Source organism: Mauremys reevesii, linkage group 20 (genome assembly GCF_016161935.1).
Source record: "Mauremys reevesii isolate NIE-2019 linkage group 20, ASM1616193v1, whole genome shotgun sequence".
Classification (NCBI taxonomy): Eukaryota; Metazoa; Chordata; order Testudines; family Geoemydidae; genus Mauremys; species Mauremys reevesii.
Window position 1 is genome coordinate 24,042,459 of NC_052642.1, and position 17,314 is coordinate 24,059,772.

A 17,314-nucleotide genomic window follows, 5' to 3' on the forward strand; every position below is an offset into this window, starting at 1 on the left:
CCTCTATTTCTTTTCCAGTCAGTCACACTCCCCAAAGCTGTTCTGTGCTTCTCTCGTACACAGGCCTTTCTAGAGTAATACTCAAACTCAGGGCTTGAGTGTGAGCCACAGAGCAGGCTGCATGCATGCAGTGGGGTCTTTAATATCCCTTTTGTATTGCTGCCCAGGGCTGAACACACAGCAAGGTAATACCTACTTTACACCAGACAGAGAGAGTTTTGAAGTTGTATTGTCTAGTTAAAGGGAGCAGGGAGCCAGGACTCTGGGGTTACATTTTCAATTCTGCAGTGACTCCCTGTGTGTCCCTGGGCAAGTCACTTCCCTCTTCTAGGCTGCCATTAGCAGCACTGACCTCTTGTACAGTGTTGTGCTATCCTTGCATAAAGGGCCAGGTTTGTAAAGGTCTTCAGGCACCTGCAGGTAGGCACCACACAGGCTTTTCTAAGGTGCCTGACTCCATGGGAGGAGTTGTGCTTTAAAAAATCCTACTAGGTGCGTATCTGCATCTTCACATGCCTCAATACTTTTACAAACAGCCCGATTTACATGTTTGAAGGGAGGCAGGTCCTATAGGGTTAAGAGGCATGTGCAGGTCCTTACCACACACCCCTTTGGCTCCGTTCTGTTCAGGGTACAAGTGAAAGCTGGTTTGGTGCTTTCTTCCTGGTCCCCCTTGCTCCATCCTGACCAGAGCCGTAGGGTAAGGGGCTGCGGGTGAGCGGTTGATGTGCACTGGCCTGAACTATTTAGCACAAGGCCAGTCAAGCTCTGCTGTGTTTGTCTGGAGAACTCAGTCGAGACAGGAAGCAGTTGCTATACTGCAGATCAGGAGCGGGAATTATTCCCTTACTTCTTAGTCCATGAAAACTGCTGCAGACCCTTGTAGCCAGAGTGTGAAAAATTACATCTTTGAAAGAATTGACTCAAACTTGGTTTCTGCAAAGTGCTTGTCCAGCTGCAGCCCTTTCATAATTAAGAGCAGCTCAGTGGAATGAGCAACACCAAAATCAAGAGCATCTAACTGTTCTCTCTGGGCCTGTCTCACTCTGAAATGCAGGCTACTAAGGAGTCTGAGCACCTCCTTAGAGCGGCGCTACTTCTACTGTGCATGCAGCAGTCCCTACAGCCCATCTCAAAAGCCTTTAGAAAGCTGAGCCTGACTCAGAAGGAACATGGGAAAGTTGTGGCAGCTTGTATGCCTGAGGTGGAGACAGGGCAGGTCTCCCTTTCACTGAATAATCTCTGCTAGCACCTGGGTGCCCACCCTCCTACGCAGTGGTTCAAGGCTTGCAATACATTCACAGCAGAGTTGTGTGTGCATGCATAGACCACTGCTGGATAGATTCTGACCTGTTCTTGAGCTCAGACAAACCATGGCCCTCTGCTGGCTGAAGCCAGACCTGCCACTGTATTGTCACCATCCTCTACTAGACAATCATACCTGCAAATGCTGGTTCTCTCACCTCCCATGCTTGGCTCACCCATAGGATGTGTCTTGGTACTATGGAGATAATGGAGAATGACTTTTAGCTCAAGCAATTTTGGAAGAGGCATCCCACAGTCTGTTCCTTATGGTCACAGGGGTATGATTTATCCGTTTACTACAGCGACTATGAACTGTCCACCTGTCAGGGTGCAAATGCTGAAAAAACATGATGTTGGCTAGTTTTAAATCCTGCAGTTAGCACAACTCCCACAAGACGGCAAAATGCTCCTATCAGCCAGAATCGGGTCACAGAAAGCGAAGGCACCTTAGCCTAGATCTGCCTACCCCCCTGAAGAATTGCAGGACTTTTCCTACCCTCATCTAGATCTATGAATACATCAGCAGCATTGTGTGATCTTCAGGGATCATTCCCGAACAACACTATCATCTCCCCGACAGCAACAACTGGGATTTCTTCACCTGCTCTACAGCTGCAGAGAGACCACAATACTGTCCTGTTAGCACCTCGAAGAGGGTATGAATCCCATCTGGGAACTGGGACAGTGTCATCACTGTGATGTTCTCTCTTCTATTGAGACACGGGTTGTGTTGCTCTGGAACAGGTGTTTTCAGAGAGAATCCTTTTAAAAGAAGCTCTTGACTCAGGCTTTTTTCAGGGAAGTACCCTTGGCCTCAGATACTGCCGATTCCACTTCAGAAGTGGCTAGTACAACCAGTGTGGGAAGCCCAGCAGAGCCCCCAACTCTTCCCCCCCCCAACCCTTTTTTTTTTTTTGGAATGAAGCTTACTGTATGTTCCAGGACAATGTCTCAGCCAAAGATCTGGCCTAGGTTTGGCAAGCAGGACTGTCACACTCAAGGCTCTTCCTTTGAAAAAATGCACTTGATATGGGACAAACTGCAAGGAGTGAAATTACATCTAGCCCTGGCTGGATGTGCACAAGAACTTCTTAGCTAGGAGGGGAATGTACCAAATGCCTTGGCACCAGCAGAGGGGCAGATGGAATCTTTTCTAGAGCTAGAGAGTACCAGCTTTGGCACCAAGTTTGGCCAAGTAGCTGGTTTTCTTTGAGGGGACACTTTGGAGCATAAAGGCTATGTGAGATCCTAATGCTCTGCACCAACCCCTCATTCTGTGTCTCTGCAGACACCTTCTCTGGCCAAGATCTGGGACTCCCATCAATACCACTCAGAGCAGCCAGATAAGTCTCCATAGAGACCACAAGAAAAACTACACAGCAGACTTGTGTGGCCTTTCCATTATGAGGCTCCTCATGCTAGTACTTTGATGCTCTACAAAATGAGATTGCAGAAAATGGGAAACATGTAGAGAGCGAAGGCAGGGAGGGTTTAATATTCTCCTGAGTTATTTCACCAAAGAAATTCTGGATCTGAAGTGAGGCAGCAAATGCCCTGTCCTCAGCCCATCCAGGTGGCAGGAGAACATAGGGACCTTTGGAACCTACGCAGACACACGGACGACAGCTCAACTGGAGTTCCATTGACTATAGATCATATCACCAAATATCCATCTCCTATGACAAAACTCCACCTGGCTTCACATCTTCTGACCTATGATAAGAGTTGTAGATTTTTAACACCAGAAATAGTATGATCATTTAGTTTGTCCTCCAGTAGAACACAAAACATTTAATTTCACTCAGTGATTCCTGTATCAAACCCGTAACTTCAAGAGTATCTTTTACAAAGCCATCTAGTATTGATTTAGAGTCCACGTGCCAGAGAATCCACCACAACCCGAGGTAAAACGGTCCAATGGTTGTTACCGTGTTAAAAATTTGTGCCTTATATCTAGTCTGAATTGATCTGGCTTCAGCTTCCAATCACTGGATCTTATGATCGTTTGTCTGCTAGACTAAAGAGGCCTCTGCCTGTCAGAAATCGTCCCCCCCGAAGGTGCTCCTGGGCAGTGATCACATCACCCAACTTCCTCTTGGGGCATCTAAGTAAACCCAGCGCCTTCAGCCTCCTCCCCTCCACACCCAGGGCAGGTCCCTCCGCTCTCATTCCCGAAACCTGGCCAGGAACTCGAGGTAGGCGCTCCGCTGGGGCGCGGCGGCGGGGACGAAGTGCCCCCCGGGGTGGCTCAGGAGGACGGGCTCCACGAAGTGGGAAGCCAGCTCTCTGCTCAGCGCGGGGGCGATGACCCGGTCCGTGTCCCCCAGGACGTGCAGCGAGGGCAGGGCGATGGGCTCCCGGTAGTAGCCGCGGTGCGGGGCGGCCCGGCTCCTGAAGCCGGCGATCAGGATGGCGAAGCGGCAGGGGAAGCGCGTGTCGCCGCCAGCGCCGCGCCCTGGCTGAAGCCCAGCAGCCCGTCGAAGGGCCCCTGCTCCGCGAAGGCCCGGGCCACCGCCGCCAGCGCCGCCTCCAGCCCGCCGCCGGCGGCCGCCTCCTCCAGCGCCTCGAACGTCTCCTCGCGGGGCCGCGAGAACCACCAGGCGCGGGGCTGGGCCTCGGGCCGGGCTCCTGCGGGGAGAGCGCAGGGCGCGGGCTGCAGCGGGGCGGCGGCGGCACCGGGCCCGGATCCCGGTCCCGCCGCCGCCGCCCGCCGCCCCGGGACGTTACCGTGCTCGGGCCCCGGCCCGGGCCCCGCCGCCGGGTGCGGCGCGCTCACGATCACCAGCTCCGCGCGGCCCCGCAGCGCTTTGCGCAGCGCCCCGGTCCGCTCGTGGAAGCTGCGCTGGCTCTGGCGGTAACCATGGAGACCCAGGAGCCGCAGCGGCGGCGGCTGCTCCCCGGCCATGGCGCTCCCCGGGACCGGATATCCGGCTGCCCAACAGCCCGCCGGAAACGCCCGCGCCCCGCTCGGGGCGGGGCTGCCGTTGGGTTTTCATTGGCCAGCGCCTGCTGAGAGGCGGAGCCGGGGCGGTCCAGCTGTGAGGGGCCCAGCACAGCCCCCCCCCGGGCCGGGGCCGAGCTTGGAGCCCGAGTTCATCCACCGGCGCCCGGGGATATTCCAGCGCCCCCGCTGCACCCGTGCTGGGGTGACGGGCCCTGCCCCCCAAGCTGGTCCAATACACGCGCTGACCTCACGCCGGCCTGTCAGTCTCTAGGCAGCCAGCAGCCCCCTGGGGCCAGGCCTAGCTCAGAGTGCCAGGCAGGGGAGAGAGCCGGGGGGCAGGGCAAGGCTGGGAGAGCAGGGGGCTGCGGGTCAGGAGTGAGGGGCACCAGCAGGAGCCCAGGGCTGGGATAGCAGGGGGCTGCGGGTCAGGAGTGAGGGGCACCAGCAGGAGCCCAGGGCTGGGATAGCAGGGGGCTGCAGGTCAGGAGTGAGGGGCACCAGCAGGAGCCCAGGGCTGGGAGAGCAGGGGGCTGCAGGTCAGGAGTGAGGGGCACCAGCAGGAGCCCAGGGCTGGGAGAGCAGGGGGCTGCGGGTCAGGAGTGAGGGGCACCAGCAGGAGCCCAGGGCTGGGATAGCAGGGGGCTGCGGGTCAGGAGTGAGGGGCACCAGCAGGAGCCCAGGGCTGGGATAGCAGGGGGCTGCGGGTTGGTATAGAGGGGCAGCAACACAACTTTGGCATCTGGCTTCCATTGAGTGATTTTTTTTCTTGGAAAGCCAGTATTTTTACAGGGTCTGCCCTGTCCCCCTCTGCTGTGAGCCCCTCTCTATCCTTTGCCCCTGCACCCTTTATCTCCCACCGCCACCCCCAGCAACACCACTGGTGACAGAGCAAAGACAACCACCCAGAAGAGGCAAGTTAACATCAGCTCTGACAGAGACAGGGGCTTGTTTCACTTCTCCTTTATATCAATGTAATCAGGAGCAGCCCAGGGCAGGCACCAGTAATAAGGTGAAGGCTGCTTTGTGAGTAGAACCAAGGCCCGGGGAGAAGAGTCCACATCTGCCCACATGTGAAAGGACTCTAGGGCTGGAGGACACTTTATTTCCAAGTTTCAAAGAGGATTTTGCAAACCATGGAAGGTGAAACACAAACTGACAAAGAATCTGTCCCTCTACTGCAACTGGCACATTTATCAAGATAACTACAGTGTGTAAGTTAGGGTTCACTGCTGCCCCCCAGCTGAGCCTTGATGTCTGCACACTGGGGCTGAGGCACCGAGGGGAACAGAGCAGCGTGTTGGCCTAAAATCCATCTTCCCCAGGCGGAACACAACTGGAACCGTGTCACTGTTCCCAACTTTGTGCTTCTCAACATCCTGTTAGTGAGACTATGTCCGAAACCCAACAGAGTTGAAGGGCCTTTGCATGGCCATTTCCACCTCTCTGTAGTACACACGGGACATTGCAATGCAAATTAATCATGGTCTGGGCCCAGCTGTTCCTCAATGGGAGATCTCAGTCCAGTGCCCAGGGAACAGTCCCTATCACCGAAACCACTGCTACAGCTGGTCCTTTCAGGCAGCCTCCGTGGAGACACTTTGGGCTGAATGGCCAGACACTGAGAGATGGTTCTCCAGGGCAGTGAGAGAGTGGCCCTGCCGCTGCCTACTCTGGGTGCCAGTCAGTCAATCTACAGGGCTGTTGATCTGGCCCATTTCACCAGCTCTGAAGTCAGACACAGCCCTTCCTGAGAGCAAAGCTGGGAATGCTTGTTTCCAGGCTGGTAACTGCAGGGCTGTACCTGCCGATATCCCCATTGCTTGGGGGTTCAGGGGTGCTCTGGCTGCAATGGGGCCTTGTCTTGACAGCTGCAGTCGGTGCATTTCTTCCCCACACCAGCATCCACTGGTACCACAGGTTCAGGCAGCTTCCTCTACGGCCGAGAGAGAGAGAGAGAGACCATTCAGAAGAGGATCCTGCCCCAGGGTTCTGCCAGCACCATCCTATCATCACACCTGCTCCCTAGTCCCAGCTGCTGCTCTTGAAACACACCTGCTCCACTCCCCTTGTGGCCCCTATTAGGTTATCTTGGTCTCTTCCATCCCCCACAGAAAGCTCACGTGCTGGAAGTCATGCTCGCAGGGTGGATTTATGGGCATGCTAAGCCTCCCCTCTCATTTCCTAGGCAGATGCTCCTGCATTGCCCTACAGTGAACAACTGACAGGCTGTGACACAGCCCTTTGTGCTGCTTCTGCTTATCACACTCCAGACAGGCGCTGAGCAGCTGCCACTTGTTACAGAAACAGCTACAATAACTCAGAGGAGCGCCTGCTCTCAGCCCATCTCTCAGCGGGAACAGCCGATACCGATCAGACAAGATAGCTGCTTCTCATAGCCACTCCAGTCCTGCTGGCCCCTTAAATCACTTCCCAGAAAGTCCTCCAGACACCAGCCCCTTGTGCTAGGATATTGTGACACACCCTGCGAGAGCTGGGAGCCCTGGCCTGAGCCTACCCCAGAAAGCACAACCCTGCCACACATGGTGGGGAGCAGGAGCGCTGACCAGTGGGGTGAGCTGGCTCAGCAATGACCCCAGAGGACTCTGCTGGGCCTGCTCCACCCCAGAGGGAGCCACAGCAAGGAAAGCTGCTCAGCATCCCTGCTGCAGACTCCTCCTGACACACACAGCCGCAGCATGGGGCCACCATCGGAAAGGGCTTCGGATTCGGAGCTTGAGGCTGGAAGTCCTGGGTCCATTTGCCATATGACCTTAAGTGAAAGTCTGTGCCCGTTCCAGGCCAACAGGGAGCATGAGGGAGGGTGGTGGCTCCAGCTGCCGAGCGCTAGACCAGCACCAAGCATTTCATGATCACCAGCCACTGGGTGGTGCTCTCAGCACACGGCAAAGCTCAGGCAGCGCAGGCTGCAGGTTGCGGGGCGGCTTCCTTGTCAACAGGAAAACCCCAAACCCGGAGAAGCAGGAATCAAACCTGTCCCAAGGGCTGGTGTCTCGTTGCCCAGGGCTCTGGCACTGTCCCCTCCATCCCTAGGGAGTACTGGGGCCACCAGCTGGGGGGCAGAGAAGGGAAAGTACCGGGCCAGGGCCCAGCTCCCTCCTGTTTCTGTCTTTGTCCACATACAACAGGTACAAAGCTCTGAGCACCTGCAGAGTCCTCTGGTGGTCAGGTGCAGGCAGCACAAGGTGCTGCCGCCTGACTGGGAGGGGCGAGGCCCAGGAGGAGCCAAGGCCTTGGCTAGGGCAGATTTGTGGCCATGTTCCCCAGCATCATCCCGAGAGAAACGGGCCAGGAGGAGGCAGCAGTGAGAGCTTGTGTCACCCCAGGGACCCTTCTTCCTTGCAGCCCCACTGCAGGTCCTTTACCTGCGTTGGCCGGCTGGTGCCCCTCTGGGGCTGCTGGCTGGCATGGTTGACTGTCCAGGGCCCCAGGGACTGGCCGGCGTAGAAATCCATGGGGTAAGTCTGCTGCCACTCGATTTCCTTCAGAGCCACAGCAGCCTGGATGGGTGCAAAGTCATGTCACCACAACAAAGGACCCAGATCCTCCACAGGGGAATCGCATGGAGAAGCGACCAGTGTACCAGCCCCTCTCAGCAGGTGCTGGGGGCTCAGACTGCTCCACACATGCACTTGAACGACTTAGTATAATGGCTAGGAGCATTAAACTCCAATCAGAGTCTCCAGCTTTCTGAGGTGCTGGTACTAAAAGGGCACTGCTGCGGGGAAGCTCGCAGCGCTGGGGTCCCTGGCTGGGCACTGCTGCGGGGAAGCTCGCCTGCATATTAAATCATGACAGAGCATTAGGAACAATCCAGGTGCTCGCTCTGATGTGGTGGGGGGAGCAGAGACGACTGGGAGCACATGGAGAATGAGCCTGCAGCGCTCTGTGTGGTCTGCAGAAGCATGTGGAGGTGGCTGTGACTGGCCCTCCCACCTGACGGGTCACGCAGACCAGGCAGAGAATTACAAACGTGTCCATAAATCTTCCCTAAAATAATGTGCTGCTGGCCCCTTAGTCCCTGTCTGCAGCGATGGGACAGCCCAGTCACAGCCAGGCTCAAAATTCCCCTGCTGTTATTTGTCTGTGCCCGGCTCCCAGAGCCTCTGCCCTCCTCACAACTCGCCTGCATTGGGCCAGGCCCTCGGTGGAGGAGCAGGAGGCATTTGGGGAGCTTGAGGCCAGCTGGGTGGGGCCGGAGGTGCACCTGATCTGTGCTATGGAACAAGTTCAGCCAAGGGAATGTCCATTCTGGGCCCCGAGCCTTGTCCGCTGGGTCCACCTGCGGTGCTGGGTACCGGGGCGAATCCAGTCCCACCTCTGCCAAGGCGAGACCGAGGGCTGCTGGGAACTTCTTACCTCGTAGGGCGTGAGCAGCGGCTTGCTGAAGGCTCCTCCCCAGTCAATGGAGAGCCGGGGACAAGCCACCTGCACCCACCTGGAAAGGAAGCACAGGGGCCACTTAGTTCAGGCCAGAGCTGCAGACAGGGTCTGCTCCCTCCCGCCAAGCCACTGGGCAGGGCCTTGCGCAGCAGCAATGGGAGACTTGCTCGTACGCTGCCCGGTGACCCCACGGGCTAGGAACAGTGCAGCAGGGAGGGGGCCAACAGGGTGCACTGTGGTTGCTGGCCTAGCTTGGCCTCCCCCGGTGGGGGTCCCTCTCAGACCCGGTCAGCTCCCTAGGGTGGGCGAATCCCCAGTGTGTGTGGGGGGGGCACGGGCTGCATTCGCTGGGGAGGGTGTTACACGGCGCCCCGAGTAGCAGCAAAGGTGGAGGCTTTGGGGACCTTCAGTGGCTGCCTTTATGGCCACCCCCCCCATCTGAGGAGCTGCTGCCGGGGCCAGGGGCGTGGCCAGTCAGGGCAGAGGGCGGAAGAGGGGCCCAGCGGACACGAGGGAGCTCCGAAACTGCAGAGGCCACAGAGCGATTATCGTCCTTTGGAAAGGCCAGATCCTCCAGCTCACTGTGACAAGGGCTGCAGGGGCCCGGGGCTGCCCGCCCCCTGCCACGACCTGCTCGGCTCAGTGGAGCAAACCGTGCTCGGCAGGTTTATTTCAGCTTGGCCTGGGCTGCCTCCCCGTCACCAGGAACCTGTCCTGTTCTCCACCATGTTTAGCCGAGTCCAGCCGAGCGAGAGCGTCACATGAAGCAGCCCCAGCACCCAGGACTATTTCAGAGCCCAGGGTCAAACATGCAGGGCTGGGAGAGGCTACTTCCCGAGCACTGGGGCACATGGCCTGGGGGCCACCCCACAAACCACCTCCTGCAGCAAGGGAGGGAGATTTGCAGGCACCTCACTGGGCAATGGTGCTCATTCCCCGCAGGTTGCTAACCCTGGGGGCCCATGGCCAGGAGAAAGGGGGTGACCTGCTTCTGCAGGGTGAGGGGTGGCTCTGCAGACACTCGCATGGGAGAGGATGGGAGGGGACGCGGGATGGTGCCCGGACAAGCCCTGGAGAATAGCAATGGAGTGAAGATGACCCCTGGGGAGGACAGACGAATGCAGAGCCTGCCCCACAGAGCATGGTGGGCCGTCACTCCAAGACACAGGCCATGTTGGGAGCAGGTGGGTGGCTCCACATGGACACGTCTTGCTGAACTAGGGCATGGGGAGGGGCTCACGGCCACATGGGATCCCAGAGCTGGGGCCTGCTTGAGTCCCCTGGGGGTAGCCCCTCTGATCCCAGCCAGGCATCTCCAAACTGGGTCCTGCCCCCAGCTACTGGGGTGGGGGGGCCATGTTGGACCTCACTGGAGCGCATGCTTGGTATCTTGCCACTCACCACCACAGCTTCAGGGGATGGGGAGGGGGGGCCTTGTGGCTTCCTGCTCAGGCTCTATGCCTCAGCCCCCCAAGCCACTGCCCAGGAGTCTCCAGCAGCCAGAGCTGAGCTCTCAGCTGACACTAACCAGCGTTTCCAGGGGGCCTGCACCCGACTCCCACGGCGAGGGCGGCACTGGGGGAGTGTGGGAGACACTGACAGCCAGGAGGTGCAGCCCATTGGGGGTCCCCACAACACATCATAAGAAGCTGGTCGGGGCCCTGAGCAATTGCTTGGCCTGCTGTTGCCTAGGGCCGGCTCTGCCGACACAGCACCTGTGCTAGGACAAGTCCCTGGGTCTGGGTGACACCAGGGAGCGACACTCCAACATCCTGGAGTAGAGACAAAGGCCTCGCTGCTCCAGCGCCCTAATGAAATCACCGGGACTGGTTCCTGCCCCACGACCCCCTGGGGAGAGACTCCTGCTCGTACAGGAACCAGAGACTGGATTTAAGCCCATTCCCAGTCCCTGAGGGTGCGCCTGCCTCCGAGCTCCCAAAGGGAGATGGGCCCACATGCCACTGACACAGCGTGTGCCTCAGGAGGCCACAGGGGCCTCGTACGAGACCATCACGTCCAACCAGCCATGTGCAGAGGGGCAGCGCCAGGCACCAGGGGTCTGCCCAGCCAGCCCCATGGACTGGACACCTGGCACACGTGAAGGACGGTGCCTCCTACACATGTGCACTGGCCCAGGCCCACCTCCCCCCTGCAGAGGAGACAGGCCAGGCTTGGGGCAGAGGCGGGAGAGCAGGGTCCAGCAGGGAGGGGGAGCGAGGGATCGCCTGGGACGGCCCAGAGGCAGGTGAGACAGGATCCAGAGAGCCCAGGGGAGCAGGGCAGACACAGGCAGAGCAAGGCCCACACTCACGCGTCCACGTCGGGGAACAGCTGCAGCTTGCTGGGGAAGATCTCGGAGAGCAGCACCCTGACGAACGGGAGGCCCAGGGCTTGGAGCCGCCCCTCCAGGTGCTGTGGGGAACGAGACACCGGGCGTGTTAGGAGAGCCCCAGCTCAGGAGCCCCCAAGTGGCAATGCCCATCGGGGGGCAGGGAACAATGCAGCCTCCGCTGCCCCGACAGGAACCCTGGGTAAGGCCCTGCCAGAGCAAAGGGGGGGCAACGAGCAGTGGAGGGGCTGCCCAGTACAACCGGGAAGGACCTCAGGAGCGTGGGGGCCTGACCCCTGGGATGGGGGGTGGGGTAGTCGATACCATAAGGCTCTGGAGGCCCCTGGTCCCTCCAGCCATCACTGCTGCAGCAGGGAGAGCTACTGGGGGACGGGCTGGGGCCCATTAGACAGGAGGCTGGAGCAGTCCCACCTGAGCCCCGGAGAGGGGGCTTCTCTCTGCCCAGATAGAAGCAGCCCAAGCAGCAGCAGGACAAGCTCCCCCACCCTCTCTGCAGGACTATCAGTTCTTTGGGACAGCCCCCATACAGCACATGGGGGACACTGGGGTGCAGCTCCAGCAGCAGAGCAGCTGGAGCCCAGACCCCATCAGCCCCAAACAGCAGCTTCGCTCAGCTCCGCCCTCAACACACGCAGCTGAGCCTAATGAAGTAATTACTGTTCAATGACAACAATCTGTTCTCGTTAGCAGCAGCCTTCTCCTCGGCTGCCTGCAGCAGGCTCTCGGAGGGAGCAGCTCGCAGCAGGGTCCCCTCCATCCCGGCACAGCCATCACTGGACATTCTGCCTCTGTCCTGCCCTCTGGCCGTCATAGCCTTTGCCACAGCAGCCAGGGAGAAGGGATGATTTAGTCGGGGATTGGTCCTGCTTTGCAGGGCCGCCCAGAGGATTCCGGGGGCCTGGGGTCTTCAGCGGCAGGGGGTCCTTCCGCTCCGGGACGCGCCGCCGAAGTGCCCCGAAGACCCGCGGCGGGGGCCCCCCCCGCCGCCGAATTACCGCCGAAGACCGAGCTGAACTTCGGCGGTGGGTCCCGCTCCGTCTTCGGTGGTAATTTGCCAGCGGGGGGTCCTTCTGCCCCGGAGCGGAAGGACCCCTCGCCGGCGAGGACCGGGAGCGAAGAAGCTCCTGCGCCCAGCCCCGCAAGAGTTTTCCGGGCCCCCTGGAGCGAGTGAGGGACCCCGCTCCAGGGGCCCCGAAAAACTCTCGTGGAGGCCCCTGTGGGGCTCGGGGCCTGGGGCAAATTGCCCCTCTTGCCCCCCCCCTCTGGGCGGCCCTGCTGCTTTGAGCAGGGGGTTGGATTAGATACCTCCTGAGGTCCCTTTGAATCCTGAGAGTCTATGATTCTAAGCCACTGGCAGCAGCATCCTCTGTCTTGACCCGTGAGGGCCCGAGCTCCTGTAGGCCCAGGTCTGCTCTCCCCGGCATCGTCAGCAGAAGGGCCCAGCAAAGCCTGCAGCCACTCTCGCTCCCCTCCCCAGCGCTGCCAGTGCCCTGCCCCCGACCCAGAGCAGCCCCCATACCCCAGCCCTGGGCCCTCCCTGACCCACAGGAGCCCCCAGAGCAGCCCTGGGCCCTGCCCCGCAACCCAGAGCAGCCCCCCAGCCCCACTCAGTGCTGCCCCCCCAGTCTGATGCACCTCCCCTCTGACCCCTGCCCTCCCTGACCCAGAGCAGCCCCCATGTCAGCCCTGCAGCCTCTCCCCCCCGACCCCGGCCCAAGAGCTGCCTGCTCGCTGTGCTGTGCCAAGCTGGGGGCGGTTCTGTGACTTGGGCTTGAGTGACCCCCCCAGCTTGTCTCCCGTGTGATGGGGGGCGCTCTGGGCGTGATCCCAGGCTGCACGGTGGGATGTGGGGCGGGGGCACCCAGGGATGCAGCAGGTGCCTCTCTCCCATCACGTCACCGCGGCCTTAGCCAGCTGTGGAGCAGCTACGTGCTGTCCCTGCACTAGCCCTGGGACGCCTCGGGGAAGGGCCAGTGGGAAATGGATGAGGCCAGGATGGGGCAGGAGGTGGAGTCCCAGCCTCGGGGAGCTGCTGCCATGCCCTGAACTCAGCAAGGATGCAGCACTGCAGAGCCCCAGCCCTGCCTGGCCCTTGGCACTGGGCCAGGACAGGGGAAGCAAAACCAATCCCGAGTTCACATCACTAAACTAAAAATAGCTGAGAATTAATTGCTGTGTGGCCAGCGTGGGGCTCGCGGGGCCGGCTCTCTCCTGCGAGGGGCCCGTTTAATGAGGCCTCGGCACTGGCTCCCTCTCATCTCCTGCTAATTGTCCTGCCAGCTCTGCTCCCGAGCTGTAGAAATCCTGGTCGATGGTGATCAATGGGCATGAGCCAGGGCCACGAGGCAAGTCACCGGCCAGGCAGGATCCCCTCCCTGCCCCACTGCACGGTGAGGCCAGAGGGATGATGGGCAGCCCCTCATCCATGCAGCCAGCCACGCGGGAGGCACAACCGGGCAAGTGCCAGGACAGCAGCGGGGCTCGGGGGGGGAGTGCTGCAGACCCCAACACGTGAGGCACAGATGGCTCCTGGACGGCAGGGAGGAGGGGGCAGCAGCTGATCCCGGAAGGGGGGATGGATTCTGAGAAAAAGCCAGTTTCTCTTTCCTGCTCCTGGGGCGCAGTGAAGCTTAATCGAGCCCTTTGGGGGATCTGGCTCCACAGAGCAGGGCTGGGGGGAGTCTGATCCCCAAGCCAAGCCAGCTGCGGGTCGGAGACATCTCTGGAGGTACCTGCAAGATGGAGGTGGAGCCCTGGCGCCCCAGGGTCCCGAGAATGAGTCCCCAGCTCTGGGCGCGGGCGGCGGTGCGGATGGCCTCCTGCCGGGCGTGCTGCATGCGCTCGTGGGAGTAGTGCTCCCTGGAGAACACTTTGCTGTAGGGGTCGTACCTGCTCAGAAGACAGAGAGCTGAGAGCAGGCACGGCTGGCGGTGCCCAGCAGTGCAGCCCCTCCCTAGAGTTAGACCCTGGGGGGATCAGGACCTTCAGGCGCTGCACTCACAGCTGCCCACAACTGACACAACATTCGGGGGGGGGGGGCTGTCTCTCCCCGCAGGGAGGGCAGGAGGGGGGCTGACCCCCTGTTCCGGCAGGGAGGGGCCTGCACACAAGCACAGGTTCCCTCATTGCTCTGCAGGCAGCTCCAAACCACTGCCATTCCTGTCAGTCACAGGTCGCTGGGCTCCCCTCTGACCGCATGCTGGGAGGGGAGGGTTACCGGCTAACTGCCCCTCCTCCACACCCCGGGGGGGGGGGCAGCACAGACCCACAGGCCTGCCAAACCCCCCTCTCCCCTCCAGGAGGCACCGACGGCTCCTGGCCGGAGAAGCCAGGTGGGGCAAGGCCAGGGCTCTCTGCTCTCCTGGTGTCCCCCGTCCTGAGGCAGCCACCTCAGGCTGATCTGTCAGTGCCAGCCTCTCCCTGCCAGGCGAGGACCGTCTGGGGGTGGTACCCTCTGGCCCGGCCCAGGTACAGGAGCCTGCCTGGACGGTTCATTAGACCCAGCAGGCCCGGTGGTGTAAGACTGAGCCCTTCCTACCACCCGCATTAGAGGGGGAATGAGCCCAGATGCTGTGGGAATGGGTCACTAGAGAACGTTCCCAGCCAGGGGCCCGTGGCCCTCTGGTCAACTCCCAATGCAGGGCAGAGCAGGGCATGTGTGAACAGAGATCCGGCTCGCCTTGGCTCGGGCCCTGGCTGCAGCCCTGCCGAAGGCTGCAATGCACACAGGCCAGGCCACTCGCTCTCCTCCTGCTCTGTCATTCTTCCCCCTCATCAATTATGAAGAAATCTTTGATTTGTTGCTTTGTTTGACGAAGAGAATTTTAATCAAATCCCACTTGGGCTGCAGCAGCTTCCCCAGCCCCATAAACCTGACGTGCGTCTCCCGTTAGTAACAAACGACCTACTAAGAAATTCAGATTTCACAAAATGGGCCAGCCTTTCGCTCCTGATATTTCATCTGCTTTCAGCAGCCTCATCATCACATTTTATGGCCTCTGCCTGCAGCAGCCGGGGAGTTTAATGGCTGCACCTCAAACAGCTTTCACAGGTACTTGTCAAAATGTTTATATTCAGCCCGAGTAAATGGCTGGTGTTCATCTCATCCAGCCCGACTCCCCTCTGCACCTCTCCCTCAGCCCTGGATCCGCTTGCGATTGCTCCGAGGCAGCTCCCCCACATGACTCCCTGCCAGCCAAGTCCGCCTGAGTGCCCAACACCCTGTAGGAGGCCAGACCGTGCTGCTGGGACCTGCAGGGTGAAGGCCCGGGGCCTGGTTCTGCTCCAGGAGCAAAGTTGACTAAGGCCATGTCTGCCTGTCCAGTGCAGCAGCGGCACGGCTGGGCTGGTACAGCTGGCCGCTGCAGCACGTCTGGTGAAGACGCTCTATGCCGACGCTCTGTGTCCCGTTGGCATAATAAAACCACCCCCGCGAGCGGCAGAAGCTGTGCTGGCGGGAGCTCCCCTGCTGGCATCGCACGGTGCACACAAGCGCTCATGTCAGTGTACTGTATGTCGCTCGGGGGCGTGGGGGCGGGTTTATACAACATAATCTGTAGTGGAGACAGAGCCTGAGAAGCCCATGAACAGGCTCTGCTCTTGGTAGACAAGTTTTGACCTCACCGCGTCTCTCCTCGCCCGGCCACGCTGCACTGCAGACCAGTGGTTTGCAGAGCGCTGGCTGCCGGCTTCCCCACCCCGGCTCTGGCAGCAAATTGTATTAAGAAGCTAAACAAACATTAAACACTTCCCAGCATCCCTGCCATGGGCTCCCACGGGGGGGACAATGGGGGGCCAGGCAAAAGCCAATGGGAGGGGAGCCGGGTCTGAGCGACAGTCAGGGGAAGGAGAGGTCGGATGCCCAGCCAGAAATGGGAGGGGAGGTATCCACAGACAGTCTGACTATGCCCATGCTAGGAAATCCCATATCCACTCCCCAGCAATGCCCCCAGTACGGCTCAACCCTACAGTGTGAATGTTGGTGACCCCTGCAGCCTGGCTGGCTCCAGTACCTGTAGGCGGGAACTCCGGGGTTGGCAATCATGACAGATTCCAGGTGGAAGCGCCCATCTCCCAGGTACCTGTAGCAGGCAGAGAAGAGCTCAGGGACGCTGCCACGCTGCTCAGGAGCCAGCTGACTCCAGAGCTCAGTCCCAGAGCTGGGGACGTTTGGTTCAGGCCCATTCTGACTGCCCGGTGGCTGCTGCTGCAGCTGCATCTCAGCGCTGGGTGTAGGACCCACACAGGCCCACGCTGAGCACAACAGGCACAGAGCAGGCGAAGCAACTGACTAAGGGCTGGGTTCAAGCAGCCCTGCACTCTGGGACTTGCAAACAAAGCCTGTGAGGCCACATGGAGACCAGTCAGCGCCCGTGGGCAGGGGAGAACCAGCTCACGCTGGCAAACAGTCAGAGAAAGCTCCCCCCGCGCGCGCACTGGAGGGGATGGGACCGCTCTGCCTGGCGCGCATACTGCACTCACAGCAGGGCAGGTCACCCTCCTTTGGTCTGACCTATCCGTGGAGCTCAAACAGCCCTGGCATGAGCAGGATGAGGAGCATCACGTGAGCCTTCCTGGGCTGAATGCACTCGGCTGCTAGCGGCTGGCAGGAAGATCTCTGCTGCCGCCTTTCCTTTAACAGCATGACATGCAGACAGGGAAAGAACACAAGGACGTGGCTCTGGGAGCCTGCCTGGGGGACGAGCTCTGGGGTCAGGGCTTTGCACAGCGATGGGGCTGGCCCTCCTCACCACTCCTGGCCCAGCCCACAGCTAGGTTCCAGGGGCCAGGCCAGCATAGCTGGTGCTGTAAGCCCAGAGTGTAGACACAGCCTAAACCAATGGCAGGGGGTTTCCGTCGCTGTAGGAACACCCCCTTTCCGAGCGCTGGCAGCCAGCTCACTGGACGCGTCCACACTGGGGCTTAGGTCCTCGGGGTGTGGATTCTTCACAGCCGAGTGATGTAGCGATGTTGACCTAGACCAGGCCTCCATATGGAACAGAACCCAGCCATGCTAAGCTGCCCGCCCCGTACACCCAGCAGCCTCCTGGGCACTCCAGGATGTGCCCCTGCTGGGCCCACTGATGCAGTGGCACCTGGGCACAAGTGAGACTGCAGCCCTGGGCACTGACCCGTCTCCTGGGTACCACAGGTAGGGAAATGAGTCAGGAGCGTATTTTAAACAATGCAATTTCCATTCCCACCACTCCACCTGGGGCTCTCCCCGCCCCCCAGCCAGCGCACGCCGCCACCACTGCCTGGGGGAGCACCCCCTGCCGGAGCCAGGAGAGGCATCTATTCTCCACCCAAAAATG

The 17,314-nt window shown here is 60.0% G+C and overlaps 2 protein-coding genes across 4 annotated transcripts in view; both read right to left on the minus strand.

Moving 5' to 3' along the window:
* Positions 1 to 2,773: 2,773 nt before the first annotated feature.
* Positions 2,774 to 4,260, minus strand: OVCA2 (OVCA2 serine hydrolase domain containing). Its single transcript, XM_039507350.1, is given in 3 exon segments — positions 2,774 to 3,748; positions 3,751 to 3,933; positions 4,033 to 4,260. Coding segments are annotated over 3 exon segments (639 nt in total). The 5' UTR covers positions 4,211 to 4,260; the 3' UTR covers positions 2,774 to 3,470.
* Positions 4,261 to 5,657: 1,397 nt separating this feature from the next.
* DPH1 (diphthamide biosynthesis 1) overlaps positions 5,658 to 17,314 on the minus strand; it is a 50,052-nt gene continuing 38,395 nt past the window's right edge. For all 3 annotated transcript variants that reach the window (XM_039508224.1, XM_039508222.1, XM_039508221.1), the window contains exons 7-12: positions 16,013 to 16,081; positions 13,733 to 13,889; positions 10,962 to 11,062; positions 8,627 to 8,705; positions 7,633 to 7,767; positions 5,658 to 6,182 (exon numbers count right to left, since the gene is read on the minus strand). In XM_039508224.1, the coding sequence (XP_039364158.1) occupies positions 6,078 to 6,182; positions 7,633 to 7,767; positions 8,627 to 8,705; positions 10,962 to 11,062; positions 13,733 to 13,889; positions 16,013 to 16,081 (646 nt within the window). In that variant the 3' untranslated portion in view covers positions 5,658 to 6,077. The remainder of the gene's footprint in view (positions 6,183 to 7,632; positions 7,768 to 8,626; positions 8,706 to 10,961; positions 11,063 to 13,732; positions 13,890 to 16,012; positions 16,082 to 17,314) is intronic.